The sequence below is a fragment of the Cetorhinus maximus genome, chromosome 7, assembly GCF_964194155.1.
Source record: "Cetorhinus maximus chromosome 7, sCetMax3.hap1.1, whole genome shotgun sequence".
Lineage (NCBI taxonomy): Eukaryota > Metazoa > Chordata > Chondrichthyes > Lamniformes > Cetorhinidae > Cetorhinus > Cetorhinus maximus.
The window spans coordinates 72734019-72756882 of NC_135885.1; the positions used below are offsets into that span (position 1 = coordinate 72734019).

The window sequence follows — 22864 nt, forward strand, 5'->3', positions numbered from 1 at the left end:
ACCATCTGTGCAAGGGATAATACCAGAGAATGGAAAGCAATGGGGTGGGTGTGAGTAAGGAAATTCTGTGCAGAAACTATTCTATCATCCAGTTGAAGAGCCAAGTCTTGTCTGAAATAAGCAGTGTTGGAAAGGCTGGTACTGTTAACAAGTGTGTTGGGAGGCTTAAGACAGAATGGAAATAAAACGCACTGAAATCTCAAGACTTAAATAAATTACTTTAATATTAATGTTTAATCCAAAGAAAGAAAAAGCTGACTGATATTCCAAATACATTGTTGCAGAGACATCTGGTGGCCAGGCAGGCATTATGAACATTAGCTATGACTTTTAACATTGAAAGTATCACCACTGTAGCACTTTTACATTGAAGAAACAGCACAGAAACAGGCCATTTGTTCTAGTGGGTCCATATCAATGTTACACTATAAGTGTCACCTCTATTGTAAATTGAATGGATAAATATTATGAAGACAGTTGGCATGTGTTTTCAATGTATTTTATGGGGGGTGGTTCTGCATGGAGGGTTGGAGTAGGTGAGAATTAATGCTTGAATGCTGGAGTAAATATAAACTATATTTTAAAAAGTTTTTGCATTTACATCCTAAGAATGAATTTTTTAAAATTACACCAGCGAACCAGCATGACTCAAATGGAAAATCCAGGGCATAATGTGTGTGTATTTGTATCTCCTGTGACATTGCACATGAGGAATGAAGACCAAATGTGGTCTTTACAGCTAAAGTGCACTTAGAAGAAAGGGAATAATTGAATCAGGGTGCACAGCATAGTCCAGACTCTGGTTTAAAATCCTAAATTTTGCTCTTAATTTTGCATCTACATTCTTCATGACCTGGATTCAGTTGTCTACATGGACCGAAAAACCTGTTTTAGGTTTACTTTGATGGCAAATAATAGTTAAATTAAAAACAGACAGTGGAGTAAATATAGTGTTTGTGTTGCCTTCATTGTGAAATATGGAATGTGAACTGGAGTTGAATACGTTTTTGTCCTGATCATCCATTACTTTGAGATTTAAATCTCTACCTGGTTAGACAACACGATGATCTTAAGTTAAAATTAGTTCTTGTGTTATTAAAGGAGAAAATACTTGTGGTGAATAAAATGCATTGACAAGTATCAGCTCCAGATCTAACAGCCACAGGGATGAGGCAAATGAACTAATTCAGAGAGTCTTTATGATGACAGATTGCCACAAGGTACAAATCAACTCAACTCTCAGCAAGCAGGCATTTCACAATGAACATATATGTGGAAAGAAAGTAGCTTCGGTGACAACCTACAAACTCAAATCTAAATTCTGGGTGACATCTGTACTTGAATGGTGTAAATGGGTTGATCATGTACTTTTCACAGCAATTTAAATGTGAATTTGTGTATCTCTTTAGAAATAGATTAGAGCTGTGACACTTTATTCTGTTTTTCTTACAGTAAATGTGCATGAAAAGTAACAGGAGGCAGATATGGTGCTATAAGGGGGATCAATGAGGATACAGAGGTGTCATGTGGGGCCGAAGGTCAGAGGTTAAGTCAATCTAGACTTTCTTGTGCACCTGAGACCACACTTGTAGAGGAATCGGCAGGGTGGAGGCAGTCACTTTCAGATTCTCATACCTTGAGAATGGTTTGTGCAAGCTCCTACAATAGTACATGCAACACTATGCATATGGATAGGGATAGGCACTGAAGTTACTGTCTTTAACCCTTGCAATTTTATGAACATGTAGTATGGGTATTAAATAAGCCTACTTTTTTAAAAACAAGAGGAATGTTTGTCTTTGGTGACATCACTATCACATGATTGGTTGCATGACAACTATTCAAACCGATTTCACTTGCTTTCATTGTCTCTTTACAAAAAACTTAGATATTGATTTTATTCTGATTCTCCAAAGAATACATGGTATAATTGCTGCCATTTTTCAACACTAATAGTAACAGGAATGCATTGTATGAATCAGTACTTTGTAGCAAAATAGCTGGCTGTTTGGTTCCACAGATACATTGTAACTTTTCATAATTACCTAGAAACTGTTGCCACACACACACACACGCCTGTCAGTCCTCTCTAACTTGCAACACTGATTGAAACTGAAGTTTAGAAAGCAAGTAAAAAACATTTCAATTCAAGGTGAAGACATTATTGCTGAGCAACCAAGTACCAGCATTCAGCCAGCTCTGCTTATAAATTGCACAAAGGCTAAAAGTCCCTCAGCCCCAAAGCAGCAACCATTATGGAATATCACAACACATTCAATGTGCTCAAAGAAGCTGCTAAATGCCATAGTTCTGTGCTGCAATCCCACTCTCACCAGCAATGGGTTAAGAACGCCCAAATTCAGTTCATATGAGAGCCTTACAACCAATAAGACAAGCAGGATAGTCTCCCATCTTACTAGCCAGTTTTATAATCATTTTAAACATAATTAACATTAATGCAATATAACTAGATTTCTCCAAAACACAGCAGCAGGACAGTCATGGAGCAGATGAACAATCCATTCTCTCCAGAAAAATCTTAATATTTTATATGGCATTCTTTTCAAGATCATTAAATTCCAGAATTTCACACTGCTGTTTGCTGAAGGTCATCTTCCATTTTCTATTTTTGCCACAACCGATAAAATCCCAAGGCTATTGCTAGGCAAGCGAAGACAGATGCTGTAGAACAATAAAAGCAGAAAACAGAATTAGATAAATTTACACTTTTCTACAACGAACTCCAAGCGATATTTCAGAATGTACAGATGGCTGACTAGACCAGAACAGATGTGTGCGTAAAGAAAACACTGTTGCATGGGGCAAAATTACTGAAATAAATAGATGTGCTAAATTTAGAGGAAGTTCTCTTTTGGGTGCCTTGTCAGAAAGAGAGGTTTGCATCAGTGTTATGAGTTAAAGTGGGCTGAGATGGTTGTGTATATATTTCCAGATTTTGACTCAACCAGTCCTTGTAATATCACCTTGAAGTCAGTCTTTTTTATTCCCCCCATTCACCACTCCTAATCTTGAGATTAGCAAAAAGCTGAGATATGTTTGCACTGCATTGGCTTCATTCCCTTTCTATTTGGCAAATGCTTCCATATTGGGTCCAGTGTTACTGCAGGTAGATAGCTTGTATTTAGAGTTCAAGTTTAACCTTTTTAAACATTGATCTCTCAATTCTGCCAGGTCCTGTTGGCTCAGATCTTGTAGCTGTTTCTGCACCCACCACTGGTTTGGACTCTGTGACCATCCTGCTTCCACTCAGACTGTTGATTCAGATCTTGTTGGCATCAAACCCATTAATCATTACTCTAGCCCCAACAGTGGATCCCAGGGCCTCTCTATTCCCGTTGGCTCAGATCCCCATGGTCTTATCAATGCAACAAGGACAACTTGTATTTATATTGCACCTTTAACAGTAAACATTCCAAAGCCTTCACAGCTGCATTATGAAACAAAATTTGACACCGAGTCACATGAGGAGATAATAAATAATGAATAATAGGTGATCAAAAGCTGGGTTAAAGAAATAACATTTAAAGGAGAGAGAGAGGTAGAAAGATGGAGAGGTTTAGGAGAGAGTTTGAAAGCTTAGAGCTCTGGCAGCTGAGCACATGGCTGCCAATGATGGAGTGATCAAAATTGAGGATGGATATGAAACCAGAGTTGATGAAACACAGATCTTAGAAAGTTGTAAAGCTGAAGGAGGTTACAGAGATCAGAGGTTGGGGTGGGTGGTATGGTGGTGGTGGGCAGGGGCTGGGGAATGTGGAGGAATTTGAAAAGAAGGATGGGAATTTTAAAACTGAGGCATTACCTTATACCAATGTAGGCCACTGAGCATGGGGGTGTTCAGTAAATGGAATATGATGCAAGTTAGTATGCAGGGGACAGAGGCCTGAGTTTTACGTTTATGTTCCGAGGTCGGGCGCACGCTTGACCCGAATGCATGCAAAATTGCGTGAGATGATGTCGGGCGTGTGTCCTGATGTTGTCGCACATGTGAGTAATATTGAGGTTGGCTGGCACGCGCGGGAGTCGGAGCTGTGCCTGCCGACAATGAAAGAGCCAAATAAAGCCATTAAAAAGCCATTTGTACTTGATCTTACATTGCCCGTGCAATTTCGCACTTGCACGGGCAGGCGGGCAGCATGTTTTTAACAAATTGTCATCCAAGGGCAGGATAAAAAGGATCTGGAGCATTACCGCCGTGAGGAGTTTGCTAGTTGCTTAATGAAACTTGACAGTTTTATCTCTGTTTTGAGCTTCAGTCTTTGCATTGCTAGCCTTCATTTCAGGATTCATTGGTGTCTCCAAGGCTCCTGGAGGATTTTTACCGTGTGGACCCTTCAAGTCACCAGCCAACCTTCTGTTTCTTTGGTAATGGGTATTGTCTACTCCGCTGGTGGGACCTGCTCTGAGGAGGAAGAGGGTCCAAAAGGAGAGGAGGCCAGGTGTCCACAGGTAGCATCCAAGGAAGTGACCTATGGGAGATTAGGCGCAGGCACAGAGGGCGCAGGGCGTCCAAGGCAGTAGGGGCCACAGAGGATGCCACTATCCTACTGCCTGGGTTTACAGGCAGCGATGCAGCTACTTTAACATGTCAGAGGTGCAGTGCCGAAGGAGGCTTCACCTCTCCAGGGAGACTATGACCTCCATTTGTCAGATGATTGTGTCAGAGATCACGTCCAACTGTGTGGCTCTGAAGGTCACAGTGGCCCTCAGCTTCTATTCTTCCAGCTTTTTCCAGGGCTTAGTTGGGGGATCTGTCTCCCAATCAGCTGTCCACGGTTGTGCGAAGCTGGTGACCGATGCTCTGTTCAGGCGGAGCATGACATTTATTCATTTCTGGATGGATGAGGCCAGCCAGGCTGAGCGAGCCAGTGGCTTCACTGCAATTACTGACTTCCCCCACATCCAGGGTGCCATCGACTGCACACGTCCAAATCAACAAGAATGGCTTCCACTCCACGAATGTCCAGATAGTTTGTGACCACAAGATGCAGATTCTGCAAGTCTGTGCAAGGTACCTTGGCAGCTCCCATGACGCGTACATCCTCCAACACTCAATGGTGCCAGGACTGTTCATGGCTCCAGCTTGACTGGTTGGATGGCTGCTGGGTGACGAGGGTTATCTATTGAAAAGGTGGTTTATGACGCCTCTCCAGCAAACAAGAACAGAATCAGAGCCAGAGGTATAATAGGTCATGTCTCCACAAGTGTGGACATTGAGAGGACTATTGGTGCGCTGAAGATGAGATTCAGGTGCCTGGACCGTTCAAGGGGTGCAGCACAATACCCTCCAGAGCGGGTGTCACTGATAGTGCTGCACTCTCCACATTCTGGCACTGGCGGGGGGGCCAACTGGAGGAAGAGGGTCTTGAGGCAGCTCCACAGGCCACAGATGGTGACTCCAGTGGTGGATCAGAAGAAGAGCTGGGGGAAGAACACGATGAGGACGTGGAGGCAGACCCCTGGAACCTTCAGGGAGGCAGGGACACCAGGGAGGCTTTGATTCAATGCTCCTTCAGCTAGTCTGCCAAGGCATTGCTTTTACCTCAAGCCAGGAGTGCCGCCTCCTTACCGGATGTTAGAAATTACTCATTCCATTGAACCCAAAGTCCATTCAGTGGCTGTGCAATAAAGCTTAGAGCCACTCACATCCAGCATGACATACTGGTGTGCCCTGCACCTACAAAACAAGTGAAACATACTCAGGCCATTAACACAAAAGCAAAATTCATATAATATTGACACTCACAGAAAATAAACATAACAATATCTGGTGTTAACGGTCACACCAGTAAACAAATTAACAAAATGTGGTAGAACAGAAAATCACCCATGAAAAGTCCCTCGTGCTCATGGTGCCTTAAACTTACGCTTGCGAGTGCTGCGTCTTGGTGGCCCCCTTGCGCCCCCCCCCACCCCCCTCGGCAGCAGCATCAGAGACAGCCTATTGACGGTGCTCTCCTGTTGGCCTTGATGACCTTGGCGGTCGTCCTCTGGCTATTGGAGGCTGTGCAGGCTCCGTCTGGGAAGGAGAGTCCATTGACATGGCTGGGCACTTATCCATCTCTCACACTGGCAGAGACCTTCTGAGGTCATTGCCTGGTCTGTCCTATATGTGACTCCAGACCCACAGCAATGTGGTTGACTCTTAAATGCCCTCTGAACAATTAGGGATGGTCAATAAATGCTGGCCTAGGCCACATCCCATGAATGAATTAAAAATTGCTGCCTCATCAGTTACCATGGTTGCTGGCAAAGGGGCCCCCAGAGACGACAAGCAGCTCGTATGCCAATATGAGGTTGGTCTGGACTTCCATGGTGTACGGGAACCTAGCAGAGATACTAGATGCCTCATCTGTCTCTCACACTAGTAGAGACCTTCTGAGGTCATTGCCTGTGTGAGAGCTTGCAGGTCTGCGTGCAACCCCAGGAACCTCTGATTCTGTCCCTGGAGCTGCCACTCCATGAGAGTCGCCACTCTCTCAATGAAGGTGGCAATGCGCTCGGTGCTGAAGGTCAACGCAATACTCATGCTCCACATGGACTCCACCATGACATAGACCATGGCATGCATACCCTCATAGATCTCTGCCAGATCCTCCAGAATATTCCCCTGGACATCCAGCATCTGCTGCCTAATGGACGACTCCAGAGGCTCGTCATCTGCCTCGGACTCAGCATGCTCCTGGTCTCCAGCAGTCCTCCAACTGCTGGCGCCCTGGGCACTCTCTGCCTCCACCTACTCCTCATGTGTGTGCGCCAACATTGTAGCCAATTGATTTAATGCCCAACAAGGTGCTGGTATCTGTGCTGGTGTCTGGTGCAGAGAGGGGATATGATGCAGGTGCATCTGATGGCCACTGGTCCTCCGGCATCAAGAGTGGCTCATCGGGGTCCTGTATTCACTGGCTGCATGGCGATTCTAGGAGAGAAAAATGACGTCATCAGTATTAGTCATCACACTGTCACTGTGCATGCTGGATGGGCCAGTTCAACAATGGACATTTGCATCATGGTGCCATCGTCTTTCAATGAACAATGGGGACTCCAGGTTTGAGGTTTCCAATACAGATGAGACAACACAACAATGTTTACACACTCAGACACTCTCGCATCCGTGCACTGCACTCTTACCTTCATCAGAGACCCCTGCCTCTCCACGACCAGTGGACTGAGCTGGGCGCTGGCACTCCATCTCCAGGACATCTATCTAGTACCTCATTAGTTTGGTTTGGGGAGCCACCGCCCGTTCTTGACCTCTTGATGTTGTTATGTCTTCTCTTCTCCTGAGAGGACAAAGGAGCATTGATTAGTCCGCTCTCTACCTGGAACGCCATTGCAGCCTGGCCAACCCCACCTGAGGAATACCTTGCAGGGCACATCCGAATCGTGGCCCTCAACCCGCAAAGCAATCAGGCCAAGCAACCAAGGCTCTCACCCCTTTGGCCAGCTGCGGCGTCATTGACAGTTGGCACTCAGATTCTCACACCCCTGAGCACCACAGGGGGATGGCCAGCTGTTAACGCTTCCCCACACAGATCCATGCCAACAATCAGTACTCACCCTTGTCAAGCGCAGCAGATTGTTGAACCTTTCGTGGCACTGCATTTGTGCACTGCACAACATCATGGCCACTGGCCTGGATTGCCACCTCTACCCATGCTTTCTTGGTCAGGTGTGGTGGCCTCCTCTTGCCATCCCTGAGGATGAGGATGTCCCGCCTGGCACTGACCACTTCCATGAAGATTCCATCCACGCATCCGGGAAGGGGGTGGTGGGGCGAGTGCCCACAGGACCTTCCCTTCATTCTGGCGTGCCCAGCAGGTGCAGATGCCATTGCAGCTCAAAGAAAATGTTTCATCAAATAACTCCAAAGCCACAAAGTGCTCCCTAGCAGACTTCAGAGAGCTGCCTCTGCTGCTTTTAAATCCCCCACCGGGTCACAATCGGACCTGGCACCCAACAGGCTCCTGCCCCCTCCTGGACCTTCTGACCATTGAGCGAATGCGTTTCATGTTGAGTGGCCCTTAATTGGCCACCCAGTGTGAACTCGCGTTGGAAATACGATCTTGCCTGGGAGCGGATTATATGTCCACTTCCGGGCCTACCCACTTGGTGTGCACACCAAGCGTGAAATTCAGGCCAGAGTTTTGGATGAGGTTAACTTTATGAAGGGTGGAAGGCTGGCCAGGAAATTTTGGGTGACAGGAAATAAGAGAAATTTGGGGTAAATACAAAAGAGCCATACCCAATATTGTGGTATTTTTAAATTAACTCAATTTCCAAATACAAGCAAAATACTCTGTGGTGTTTTTAAAAACCCAAAATAGAATAAATGTATTAAAGCAAGTTTATTTTAATTATTGAAGAATATACACCACAGATTTCCAAATATCCAGAATTAATGATCAGGTTTAATGCCTGATTAACTTTGACAGATACTGATCAGTTTAAGTTCAGCCTCCAGCCCACAGTGAACTTGCTGACACCTGCTCTCCACTGGTTGTGGCATAAAGCAATTTAGTATTCTGATTTAGGTACTTGGCCTTTTACCTCTAGGACTGTGTTTAAATCCTGGATTGAAAGTCTTCTGTTTATTGCCTATAAAGATCTTAGGTGAATCAAGTGTGGGCAGTCTCAATTCAATTCTTATTGAGCGGGGCTACAGAACAAAACTGTCCTTAAACAAGTGTGAATTAGCAAATAACAACTCAGCTTGGTGTGGAAAATAGAAAAATAACACAATCTTTTCCATTAGTGTTGAAACATATCATTGCGGCAGAGTGAATGGAGCTTTGCCCGGTTGTGCTAAACCTGACCTGAGTGTTTCAGCTAACAATGGACATCTGAAATGGAAGATTTTCTATTTTCCAACTCTACCAGTGCTCACCGTGTTAAGCACAATTAAAAAAAAAAATAATAAAAACAGAAAATGCTGGAAAAACTCAGCAGGTCTGGCAGCATCTGTGGAGAGAGAAACAGAGTTAACGATTCGAGTCCATATGACTCTTCTTTCAATGGACTTGAAACATTAACTCTGTTTTTCTCTCCACAGATGCTGCTGGGCCTGCTGAGATTTTCCAGCACTTTCTGATTTTATTTCAGATTTCCAGCATCCTCAGAATTTTGCTTTCATTAAAACAAAGCAAACTCAGTGTGGGATACCAATTAGATATCAGTTTCATATCAATGAATTAGCAATCTAATTGAGTATATCTGTTACCCTGAGTTGCTGACGTATTTGGCGCTGGTGACTATATTAATAAGTATTTTTTCATTTGCATGTATGGAATATTCCTCCTCCTTCAGGTACCATGCCCCAAGAGGGTGTTGACGACCGTGGACTTCCATTGGATTGATCCATAATTCTGTTTGACAAAGTACTACAGTGGTTTACCATTGCCTGCTGCAGCACGAATGACCAGGAAATTCTCCAGTTCTTACTACTTGCCATTAAGCACATTGGAAGGATTTACAGGCTGATAATCAACCTGTTTAGCCACATCATGAGCACACCTTCCATGGCCATCAAGCCCTAAAGTGGGACTTGAACCCAGATCTTCTGGCCCAGAAGTAGGGTCACTACCCTGCACCACAAGACCTTGCTATGAAATGTTGCATGTGCCATAAAATTTATCCATTTCACTGAGAGGGCTGCCTTATCAACAGCTAGCAATCTAAAAGAATCTAATATTCAATCCATTAATTAAGATTCACATGCAGTTCATTAATAAAGAATTGAAAATTCATGGACTTTTATCACCAAGATTTAATGTTTGCTTTTAACTCCATGTAACAAATGCTTAAACATTAACAGTTGAAAATGTTAAAGATTAATGAATAAGACAAATACTCATGCAGGTCAGGGTCAAAGATTACCAGAACCTTTCTGATAAGTTCACTTTAACCATAAATGAGAATTAAAAGGAGCAAAAAAGGTCAATTCCAGGTGTAAAGGATGAACCATGAAGAAATATTATAGCAGTTTAATCTTTACAGTCTAGAAAGGTGGTGTTTAAAGGAGAGCAAGGGAAATGGGGTGAAGGCAAGTGATAATTTCTCAGAGGTAGAACAAGTAGCCAATGGTATGCACAAAGGTAAATCCAGATTATTACTCCAAAGTAAACCAGGGAAATAGGACCAAAGGGTATAAATGGAAGTTACTGAAAATAAATTTGGAATGGATAGCAAGGAAAACATTTACCCAAAAACGATCAATGTTTAGAATAATCATAATGCAGGCATAGACATTAGTAATACTGAATAAAAGAATTAGCTGGTATGATGAACCCAAGGCATAAACCTCAACAGGTTGTTTCCATTATAAAAACAAAAAACTACTGCGGATGCTGGAAATCCAAAACAAAAACAGAATTACCTGGAAAAACTCAGCAGGTCTGGCAGCATCGGCGGAGAAGAAAAGAGTTGACGTTTCGAGTCCTCATGACCCTCCAGCAGAACTGAGTAAAGTTAGGAGAGGGGTGAAATATAAGCTGGTTTAAGGTGGGGGGTAGGGTGGGGGGAGATGGTAGTAAGGACAAGCAAGCAGTGATAGGAGCAGATAATCAAAAGATGTCACAGACAAAGGATCAAAGACGTGTTAAAGGTGGTGATATTATCCAAGAGAATGTGCTAATTAAGAATGGATGGCAGGACACTCAAGGTACAGCTCTAGTGGGGGTGGGGTGGAAAGACTGACAGGGCATTACACGTATAGATTTAAAAATAATGGAAATAGGTGGGAAAAGAAAAATCTATATAAATTATTGGAAAAAACAAAAGGGAGGGGGAAGAAACGGAAAGGGGGTGGGGATGGGAGACCGCATTGGGAGCAACGAATGCAGTAGACTAAGTTAGGGGAAATGCAAGTGAAATGCTGCTTCACTTGAAAGGAGTGTTTGGGCCCTTGGACGGTGAGGAGAGAGGAAGTGAAGGGGCAGGTGTTGCATCTTCTGCGTGGGCATGGGGAGGTGCCATAGGGAGGAGTAGGGGGTGATGGAGGAGTGGACCAGGGTGTCCCGGAGGGAACGATCCCTACGGAATGCCGCCGGGGGGGGGGGGGGGGGTGAAGGGAAGATGTGTTTGGTGGTGGCATCATGCTGGAGCTGGCGGAAATGGCGGAGGATAATCCTTTGAATGCGGAGGCTGGTGGGGTGATAAGTCCTCACCGTCCAAGGGCCCAAACACTCCTTTCAAGTGAAGCAGCATTTCACTTGCATTTCCCCTAACTTAGTCTACTGCATTCGTTGCTCCCAATGCGGTCTCCTCTACATTGGAGAGACCAAACGTAAACTGGGCGACCGCTTTGCAGAACACCTGCGGTCTGTCCGCAAGAAAGACCCAAACCTCCCTGTCGCTTGCCATTTTAACACTCCACCCTGCTCTCTTGCCCACATGTCTGTCCTTGGCTTGCTGCATTGTTCCAGTGAAGCCCAACGCAAACTGGAGGAACAGCACCTCATCTTCCGACTAGGCACTTTACAGCCTTCCGGACTGAATATTGAATTCAACAACTTTAGATCTTGAACTCCCTCCCCCATCCCCACCCCCTTTCCATTTCTTCTCCTCCCTTTTGTTTTTTCTAATAATTTATATAGATTTTTCTTTTCCCACCTATTTCCATTATTTTTAAATCTATACGTGTAATGCCCTGTCAGTCTTTCCACCCCACCCCCACTAGAGCTGTACCTTGAGTGTCCTGCCATCCATTCTTAATTAGCACATTCTCTTAGATAATATCACCACCTTTAACACGTCTTTATTCCTTTGTCTGTGACATCTTTTGATTATCTGCTCCTATCACTGCTTGCTTGTCCCTACTACCACCATCCCCCCCTCCCCCCCCACCCCACCCAACTTCTCTCCCCCACCCACCCCCCACCTTAAACCAGCTTATATTTCACCCCTCTCCTAACTTTACTCAGTTCTGCTGAAGGGTCATGCACATACATTTCTGGAGTCAGCACATAACATCCATTCTTCTTCTCTCCTCTTAAGATGGAACAGATGGAAGTTGCTACCAGGAGCCTACCACAATATGTTAATTAGACTCTTGGGAAAGGTTTATGCTGAAGCATAAAATCTACCCTCATCTTCATTTCCATTTTCCACAGAAAATGTGAACTCTTCCCTTTTAATTAACGTATATTCTACTTATTGGTTGACATTTTTTAAAGGGAATTTTAGTTGCAGAAAACAACTCTGAATTTGCTTCATGGTGTAATGTATTTTTGCAGTGACTAGGCAACATTTTTCAATCACATTGTTCCCATGGACTAATCAGAGCACTGAAAATCAGTGCATAGTAGCTACCACAGACCAGTGCAAAATGAATTTCCCACATGAACTCTAGTCTCATTGGTCCACAACTCTATCAAACACATAAATAATGCAAGCAGCAGTCAGATTGCTAGAAGCATTAGGGGTCAGATGATTGCTACTGACAATGCACAAAGGGCAACACTGACAAACAATAATTGTTCTTTCCCATTGTTAATGAGATTCTTCAACCAGGACACACAATAATTCTTTATTATATACAGATGTAATACAATATGCTGACAATGGCTTATTCCACTTCTATTCCATCAAATCTGTTTACCTTATCTGAGGTTTCAGCAGGAGATGCAGTTTGCATATTCTTAACCCTAAAGTACAGTATTCAATCTTTCAAACTCAGAGCAAACTATATGCCCCTCTTCCTCCCCATGTGCCCTCTCAATCAAACTAATATAATCTGAATGTACCAGCCAGCAAGAAATTGGTAAAAGTTAGTGTCATAAAGGAAAAACTTGCTGCTGTTACTATTTAAGCTTGTTAAATATTTTAAGGCCTGCCTGAAGGTTCTGTTACTACATGCCAAATGATGTAGACAAACTCACAACACTAGTAAAATGGCACTCTCTGCATTGAAAAATATTTTGTTCTTTCTGGCCATTTGCTAGGACATTGCAATTAAATGGTGCAATTTACATCAAAACACAGCAATGCATCATCTGTGATCTGTAACAGAAACACTTAGCAATTATTCTTCACTCCCCTCCTCCTTTTCCTTTCACCATAAAGTAAACAAAAGGGGAGTAATTTTCTGAAGCTCTATTTCATAAATTCAACCTCCCCATCCCCACTTCCATGATCCTACCTGCAAGATACCTCACTGTTTCCAGTTTAAGAGATTCCAACATGGTCTTAAGTGAAGCCACATCTGTGTCAATTTTTTTGTTCGTTTCTGTGATAGCACGGTCTGTGCTCGAGTTCTGAAAAGGACCCACAAAAATCACTAAGTAAATCTGCGAGGAGCGGCAATATTGCATTCACAAGAGGTCACATTTCCATGCTCTCAAGAACAGAGTAGGTAGCGGTAGGCAATAAACAACATGAAAACAGATTAGCTAGTTATTATCACATTGCTGGCATTACAGGAAGCGTGAGAGCCTTCACACCAAAAGATTGGAGTATCAGAGTGATAATCCATATTTCTTTTCCAGAAACAAAACTTTGCATACATATTAATTAATAATCTTATTCATAACCTTAAAAACACTTACCAATTCAGTAAATTCATTTCTAGATGTCATTAGCTGTTTCTCTCGCTCTCTAAACTAATGAAAAGTTAAATGATTATAAATGTGAAGTATTAACACTTGCTCAGTAAAATGGTTTGTTAAACTAATCACATTTGTTGAGAAGATTCCATTAAATATTTAAACATTTGTTGAGAAAATGCCATTATACATTTAAACCAATAGGTTTATTCCATTTCAAATGCATGGAAGATCACTTTGGAACTACCCCTTAAAGGATTTTCCATCCCAATAGCGATTACAAGATCCTGCAATACCTAGTACACAGGCAGGTGACTGGAATGGGTGGTTTCAATGTTAACCATCACATTATCACTACTTGCTGAGACAATTGTTTACATTGTTTTGTGGTAGTTTAAGTCTGCATAGTTATTAGGTGGTTCTGCAGCAATCTTTAACCAATGTCTGAACAGAAATATCTGTATTTTTCAATCATGTGTGAGTAATCAAATTAGATTATTTTAAAATTCCTGTTTCTTGATCTGAAAGCTCTTCACCCTTTCAGTTAATTATTTACTTGGCTCTTGGAACTTGGCCCCACATCGTGCCTTAATTGCCCTTAGATTTTTGCAGACCTTCTTATGAAGTTAGTGTCCTTCACATAAGAGTACATTTGAATTCAACACCCAGACCATTCAAAAGCTATTTTATATCTGCCCATTGTCCAGAAAATAATATTTCTTGTTTTTTCCGCAGATCCCCTTCTATTATTTCAAATACACTTTAAACCCACAATGACTGAAGACTAGACTACCTTGAAAGTTGACTCGTGCCCAGCGTGAGATTGCTTGCTATGGCTCCCTCTCCCACTGACTTATTTCACCACAATTGTTCCCTGCTGATATGTTTCTCACCCACAGCCAATTTGTTCCTCTTGCTTGGAATTATTTTACCCTCCATTATTTTCCCTGCCTCCTTTCCACCTCTGCCCATCTGACTTCTTATTCTCATCTTGGTCCAGTTATCTCCCCATCTCTAACTCTGCTCTACCTCAATACTGCACTTTCCCCTTGCACAACAGCATGGCAAATTGATTAGTTAAATTAAAAGGAATTTGTAGCAAAGTTGGCAATACATAAACTAGCAGCAAGCTAGCAGAAATATCAATGATACATTACTGTGTCCATTATTCTGCTCTTCTCCAGATTCATGTCCAGTTTTGTATCATTTCTGATCTTCTTAACTTCATCCTACGGAACCAAGAATATAATGATGTCCCATCAGCTCAAATGAATTCTGGACAGTACTTAAGAAACACAGATGTGCCTGTGATAATTCAAGATCAGTCTATGTAGCGACTTACCAAAAGCTGTTGTTTCAGATGCTCCAATTCAATTTTTATTTTCTAATTAAAAAAATCAAAGAATTGAGTTAAAATACTCTTTAAAATGCTAGAAGTATAATCAAAACACTTGTTTTATTTAAATAATATATAATTGGTGTCACATTGGTGTGCAATTAGAAGCAACTACAACAATAACAGGTAATTCAATATTCAATCCTTTTGGTTGCTGGGAATACCAAGATGCTGTTAATTTATTATCTCTTTATCAGATTAGATCGATACATTTAAATACTGCTCATCATTCACACATTTTGAGATTAGGTTAGGAAGGACATATTGGCTGTGGAACATTCTGGGCAAGACACCCTGTTGATGCCACAGAACATTTGACTTCCACTTGAACAGGCAAATGTTTAATGTCCCATCTGACAAGTAGTGGATTTGCCAATGTGGCACTTTCCCAGAACTACACTGAAGTGTCAGCCTAGATTGTAGACCAAGGGGTTTGAAATAATCAACTTCTGACTGAGAGCCAAGAATGCTGCTAACTGAGCCAAGCTTACACTTAGCTTTGAACAATCCCAAATCAAGTCTCAGATTTCAATCTATTCTGCTTTATACAAGTAGCGATCTGGGAACATTGGGAAAATTCTCCATTGGCTAGAGTCATACCTAGCGCAAAGTAAAATAGTTTGTTGGAGGCCAATCAAGCCATCTCCAGAACAACGCTGCAGGAGTTCCTCAGGACAATGTCCTAGGCCCAACCATCTTCAGCTGCTTCATCAATTTCCTTGGGGATGCTTGTTGATAATTGCACAATGTTCAGTTTCATTCACAATTCCTCAGATACTGAAGGAGTCCATGCCCACATGCAGCAAGACCTGGGCAACAATTAGACTGATAGGTGGCAAGTAACATTTGCATCACATGGGAGCCAGGCAATGACCATCTCCAACAAGAGAGAGTCTGATCAGCTCCCCCTGACATTCAAAGGCATCACCACATCCCCCATCAATATCCTGAGGATCAGCATCGACTAGAAAATTAATTGGACCAGCCACATAAATATTCTGAATACAAAAACATGTCGGAGATTGGGTATCTGCAGCCAGTAACTCACTTTGACCCCCCAAAGTCTGTCCATCTACAAGTCAGGAATGTGGTAGAATACTTTTCACTTTCATGGATGAGTGCAGCTCCAACAACACTCAAGATGCTTGACACAGTCCATGACAAGGCAGGTGACTTGATTGGTACACCATCCCCCAACTTAAACATTCACTCCCTCCACCACAGGCATACAGGGACAGTAATGTGTAGCATTTGTAAGATGCAATTCAGCAACTTGCTGAGGGACAGCACCTTCCAAACCTGCAACCTATACCACGTAAAAGGCAAGGGCAGCAAGCAAACACCCTTAACAAGTTTCCCTCCAAGTCACACACCATCCTGACTTGGAAATATATCGCCATTCTTTCATCGTCGCTGGGTCAAAATCCTGGAACTAAGAGCATGGAGTATGTACCTACAGCACACAAATTGCAGCAGTTTAAAAAGGCAACTTACCACAACCTTCTCAAGGACAATTAAGAATGGGCAATAAATACTGGCCTTGCCAGTGATGCCCACATCCTAGGAATGTATTAAAAAAACGAAATGGGTTGATAACTGTACATTAACTTCTTGTAGCATTGCATCAACATTTATCTGTTTCGTTTTTCACATTGATCAAGATTTCATTTGATAAAAGCAGTGCAGTTTTTCGTTATTGCCACTGGAGGCCTCTGATTTTAATCTGCCATAGGGCCAGCAAACTAGCCATCACACAATTCTAAACAGCTTTCACAGTAAACTTGATTTCTGTTCAGTTGCAAAATGTTAAAAATCCAACAAAAGCTGCCTTTCCATATTGACAGGGACATATAAGATAAATGATTAGATAATCTGTTTTACTGGCATTGCTTGAGTGACATATTTTGACATAGTCTCTAGGGAGAGCTCTCCCGCTAGTTTTCAAATAGTGCTATGGGGTCTTTCACATTCACTTGAAAAGGTCTTGGTTTAACATCTCATCTGAAAAACGACCTTTGACTATGCAGCACTCCCACAAAACCACATGGAAGTATCACCTTAGATTATGTGTTGTTTCTGGAGTGGACTTGAACACACAACCTTCTGACTCAGAGACAAGCAGGCTACGAATTACCAATGGTTGTCACTAGGAAATGGGCTGAGCGTAGTCTTACATGGAGAATTTTTACACCAATGGACTGATGACACCACAGGGTATTAACATAGAAGTGTTGAAGTACTCTTCAGTTCCTGAACCGAGCCACACCAAGTGTGGTGAAATTAATTATACATCTCTGAAGAGGAAAAGGACAATCAGAAGCAAGAATCATATCTAAATGGTGCAAACCACTGCTTTGAGCCAAATGAAATAGGCAGTAGTCTAGAAGCTGGCTGTCCGCACACTTAGCAGCAAAGGCCTCATGGCTGGAGAAAATGAAGACATGGATAACATTGTTCACACACTTGTGAGGTGAATCGCCCTGGACACCATTTGGTGCAGGTGTTAGCATACACCGTGAATCTCTGCTGGAAGTATGGAGAACAAACAGATTATGACATCAGTTGACGTTAGCATTTTGGAGCTCAACACTCCAGTTAACACTGCAGCAGGAAGGAACACCCCACTAGCACTACTTAAAAGGAATTAGCATCTACTCACAGGTTAGTTGCTGGCTCATTTCTTGTCTGTTGTTACAATGCTACAGAAGTCTAAAGGGAATGGTGTGCTAGGTGCTTAAGGATTTCAAACTGACTTCAATCCAGGTGTTCCCGCACATGGGGGCACTAGGTAAGCATTCCGCTTGGAATACTGCTTGATTAGAGAATCACAAAGGACACACAGACCATAACAAGCTGCTGGAAGAGGGAGGAGATGGGGAAGAAGAGCACTCACCAGGTGGTCATATCTTCCCAGGACGTGCAGGCAGCAATTTTCCTACCTGAGCCTTTGTGAGGAACAATGTATGAGATGCCTGTACTTCAGTAAGGATACTTCACTGAAATTTGCCAGCATAAGTTAGGTCACTGATGCTCTCTATTTGTGGAGAGCTAACTTTCTCTCTTGCCAGAGGCAATCAGGGGGAGTGAGCGTACAGTTTTGCTAGGATTGTAGTCTATGGTTCAGGGTGCAACTGACTGCATGAACACCACCTCACTGGTGCAGCATGAGGAGATGATGGCATAGTAGTAATGCTAATGGACTAGTAATCCAGAGGCCCAGGCGAAACCTCTGGGGACATGGGTTCAAATCCCCTCACAGCAGCTGGTGGAATTTAAATGCAATTAATAAAATGTGGAATTGAAATCTAGTCTCAGTAATGGTAACCATGAAACTATCATCGATTGTCATAAAAACCCATCGTGTTCACTAATATTCCTTTAGGGAAGGAAATCTGCCATCCTTACCCGGTCTGGCCCACGTGTGACTCCAGATCCAGAACAATGTGGTTAACTCTTAACTGCCCTCTGAAATGGCCTAGCAATTCGTTCAGTTCAAGGGCAATTTGGGATGGGAAACAAGTGCTGGCCTTGCAAGTGATGCTCATATCCCGTGAAAGAATTTTTAAAAAAGCATGTCAACCCTACCTTATATCGGAACCAAACGGGATTCCATTTCCTCCATGCACAGCTGGTGTGTTACTATTGGCAGCTGATCTTGCAATGTCCGGTATCTTTGCTACAATCATGATGCCTTCATTCTGCAGCAGCTCATTATGCCACCACAACAAACTAAAGATTGGCTACTGGGGGCAAGGGCTATCTGTTGATGACTCTACTGTGCAACCCACGTACACAGGTGCAGCATGCAAACACTGGAAACCATGCAACACAAAATATGATAGAGCAAACCAATGACGTACTGAAACAACACTTCTGCTGCCTGGATCACTCAAAAAGAGGCCTGCAGTACTTAGCCAAACATATGTCAAGGTTCATGGTGGTCAGCTACATGCTGCACAATCTCACCATCTTGAGGGGACAACTCTTGACACTAGCTATATGATGAGCTGTTCAGGAGCATGCGAAGCAGGAGGAACAGGGACATGAGAAACAGAAAAATTTATGAAGAAGGCCATTCAGCCTATTGTGTTTGCTCCAGCCAAAAAAGAGCATTATCCTACTTTCCAGCTCTTGGTCTGTAGCTCTGTAGGTTAGGACACTTAAGGTGCTTATCGGAGTAATTTATAAATGCAATGAGGGTTTCTGCCTCTATCACCTACTTAGGCAGTGAGGTCCAGACCCCCACCTCCCTCTGGGTGAAATAATTTATCAATTCCCCTCTAATCCTTCTGCCAATCACTTTAATCTATGTCCCTTGGTTATTGAACTCTCTGCTGAGGGAAATATGTCTTTCCTATCCACACTCTATCTTGGCCCCTCATAATTTTATATACTTCAATTAAATGTCCCTGCCATTTCCACATTTTTCCAATAAAACAATCCCAGCCTATCCAATCTTTGCTCAAAGTTAAAATTCTCCATTCTGGGCAACATACTCATAAAATCTCCTCAGTACCCTCTCTGGTACGATCATATTCTTCCTGTAATGCAGTGATGAGAACTGTATGCAGCACTGTAATTGTGGTATAACTGGTGTTTTATCCAGCTGCAGCATAACGTCCCTGTTCTTAGATTCTATTCCTCAGCTAGTAAAGGAAAATATCCCATTTGCTTTCTTTTAACCATGCTCTTCTCCACGTTCTGCCAATGAAAATTAATCACTTCATATTTCTCTGCATTCAACTTTATCTCCTGTTTTCCACCTCCTCCATCAAGGCCTCCAGTGAGGTCCGTGATGTTCAATTTTTCACTGTTTCCCCAAGTCAGAGTGAGTTCCTGCAGGACCGACTCCAGTCATGATCACACCGCCTTTAAGTGATGCTAGAAATTTATGATTTTGGGCCCCCTGCTGATGAGTGCAGCTAATGAATAACATAGTTAGCTCAGACTGCAAACAGAAATCTTTCCAATAAACAAGCAGTAGGAAGTCGGCACTGCTGTCTTTACTACATTGAATGGATGTGAGTTAATCACACATTGCAATCACATGCCCATTTTCGGGAGCTATCCAATTTAGCTCCCAAAGCTGTCTAATTTCATTAGGTACTTCTGTTATTGCAGTGTTGTTTGGAGTCATACCTCATTTTCCATCCTCAGATTTGAGAATTCACTTTTCTCCAGAATAACCATGTCCTTTCTTATCGAGTCTAAGTGGGCCATGATTTGTTGCAACATTATTTCCTGAAAGAAACAGATGTCCCAAAACATAAACATAGTTTTTAAATTCTGCAAAATGAGAACAGTCTCCCAGTTTTTGTTCCCTGCTTTGTCCTGTACGTATTAGTCAGCTTTGCCAAGTAAAAAATTGTTTTCCTCTCAGTATTCAGAATATATTCATTTTCTAAAATGGCACATAGGTAAAAAAAAACTTACTGGCAAGTTGTATAATTTAGAGTCAAAATGAATAATAGAAAAGCTCTTTATTCACCATATTCTTTCTCTCTATTATTCATATAGGTTTTGCACTGCATATTGGCAGAGAAGGGAAATAGAAAGTGCTCCTACATTGTGGATTCCATTTTCTATGGCTTTAGGAAAATTCCCATCTCCCTCCACCACCCTCTCCCCTCTGCCAGTGTCACTCACTTTTATTTACAGACAGCTCTCACTCTCAATTGACCTGTTGGAAGTTGCTAGGTGGGCGAAGAGGTGGAGGGATGCAACCTTCTCCCAAACATCAGTATAATGATGGAAGTAGTGCTCCACTCCATGCAAGACTTTGTCAAAGCCTTGATCCAGACATGGACGCCAGAAAGGAATACCAGAGGAGAGGCACAAGTAAGCAGCCCTCGATATCAAGCAGCATACAATTGAGTATCGCTCGAAGGAGCCCTGGCAAAACAGAGCTTAATGGGGGTCAATGGGAAAAACCTGTGGTGGATAAGTCACAACTGACACACAACAAGATGGTGCTGGTGGCTGAGGCTAATTGTTGTAGTCCTAGGGCACTGCTGCAGGTCTTCATTAGGGCATTGTCCTTGGGAAAACCATCTTCAATTGCTTTATCAATGGTGCTCCTTTGTTATAAGGTCAGAATTGAAGAATGGTCACTGATAATTTTACACCTCCATTTATAATTTCTCCCATAACAAAGTGACCCATTCCAACCTACAGCAGGACCAGGGCTACATTCAGATTTAGGCTGACAAGGGGCAGGGAGCATTTATTTCCAATAAAAGAAAATCCTGCCACCTTCCTATGACCTTCAACTGTATCACCATCAACATTTGCGGGAGTGGAGGAAGGGATGGTCACCATTAAGTTAAACTAGAGCAGCCATAATTATTTACAAGAGCAGGGAAGATCAGTCCCAATGGGTGGTTCACCTGCTGACCCCTCAAAGCCTCTCCATCATTGACAAGGATCAAGTCAGAACTGTGATGGAATACTCACCACTCAAGTGACTTGGCATAGCCACAGAAATGCTCAATAAGATCGGCATTGCCCAAGACAGAGGAGGTAGCTTTATCGATGTCCCTGGATTGAACTCAATATCTACCCATAGTATTCCAACATGTTGTGACTCCATTTTGCGTATCTACAGCATGCACTGCGACAACCTACCAAGATTAATAGATCACTTCCCAACTTTGTGTCCTTTACCACTGAGAAGGCAAACGTAGCAACATAATTTCCAAGTTCTCCTCCAGAGCATAACCATCCTGACTTGGTTATATATCATGGATCCTTCATTACTGAGCAGCGATAATTGCAGAATTCCCCACTTTCCCCTAACACCATTGTGAGAGAACTATCGACCCAAGAACTGCAAACTTTCAAGGGGAAGGCCCAGTGAAACTAGGAATGGGCAATAAATATGACCCATGTCCCAAGAATAAAAATACATCCATGGATCACAATGCAACAATGCATCCTCACACTCATATCTGTAGGAACCTTAAGAGTGGACAAGTTTCTAAATGTTAAAATTGGTCTAAACTATTAGATGACAGAATGAAAGATCTGATGCCGAAAGAAATTATGTTTCTATTTACGCTTTTTTGGTGAACAATTTGCCATCTATGCAGCACCGAGCAATTGCTGTGCATCAGAACCAGTTCAACACGTTTAATGAAGCGGGCTGGAGGTGCTGGATTTGGCAACAAATCGCTTAACTCAGCATAATCTAGATTTACACCATTGTCAAGCGTCAGAGATTGGGCTACTTATGTCAGTAATTGCAGCTGACTGGGTGAGAAACAAACAAACAGTTACCTTCACATACTCCAGAAAAGGCCAAAGTACCCAGAGAAGCACACATACATTCATAATTAGGAGACAAGAGCAGACAGACCATCAGCAATAAAGGAACAACTAAGATATTAGAAAAAGCAAAAATACTCTTGAAGATAATGTATGAAGTAAAAACAAAGCAGGAAAAGGGAAAGATTAGACAGAGATCTACTGCCTCTGAAATGGAGTTTCTAAAAAGGAGCAGCTCAATGTGGTTTAGATATCTAAATCATTGATTTCCAAGAATCTTGCCCCAGCATTGTTTTATTGTCATTACTTTAAAAGTAAGGGTAAGGCCTTGTGTTTTCATCAAGTTCTTTCAGCAAATTTGGATAATTCATTTTCCTTTCTTGAAATATTCAGAAGCAAATTTACCCATAAAAAATTTCACATTATTGTTCAGAATTAACTTGAATATTATCATAAAATATATTTAAAAGCCAGTTTCTAGCGCACACTCATAAAAACAGTACCTACCTGCTGTCCTTTAGTTACCATGTCCCTGTATGTGGATTCCATATTAGCACAGGTTAAATTTGCTATTACTGTAACTATAGCCTCTGCTTGCTCTTTTGGAAAACCTGATATCAAAAAAAAAAGGAAATTAAAAAAT

General features: G+C 42.4%; 1 protein-coding gene across 3 annotated transcripts in view; it reads right to left on the reverse strand.

The window, feature by feature from the left end:
* Positions 1-206: 206 nt before the first annotated feature.
* ccdc90b (coiled-coil domain containing 90B) overlaps positions 207-22864 on the reverse strand; it is a 34820-nt gene continuing 12162 nt past the window's right edge. Inside the window, exons 3-9 of one of the 3 annotated variants that reach the window (XM_078545704.1) lie at positions 22729-22832; positions 20098-20199; positions 14905-14946; positions 14720-14791; positions 13566-13619; positions 13160-13274; positions 207-2682 (exon numbers count right to left, since the gene is read on the reverse strand). In XM_078545704.1, the coding sequence (XP_078401830.1) occupies positions 2624-2682; positions 13160-13274; positions 13566-13619; positions 14720-14791; positions 14905-14946; positions 20098-20199; positions 22729-22832 (548 nt within the window). In that variant the 3' untranslated portion in view covers positions 207-2623. Of the gene's footprint in view, positions 2683-7152; positions 7305-13159; positions 13275-13565; positions 13620-14719; positions 14792-14904; positions 14947-20097; positions 20200-22728; positions 22833-22864 lie in introns of those variants that run through there. The other 2 variants (XM_078545706.1, XM_078545707.1) reach the window with 2 other exon arrangements.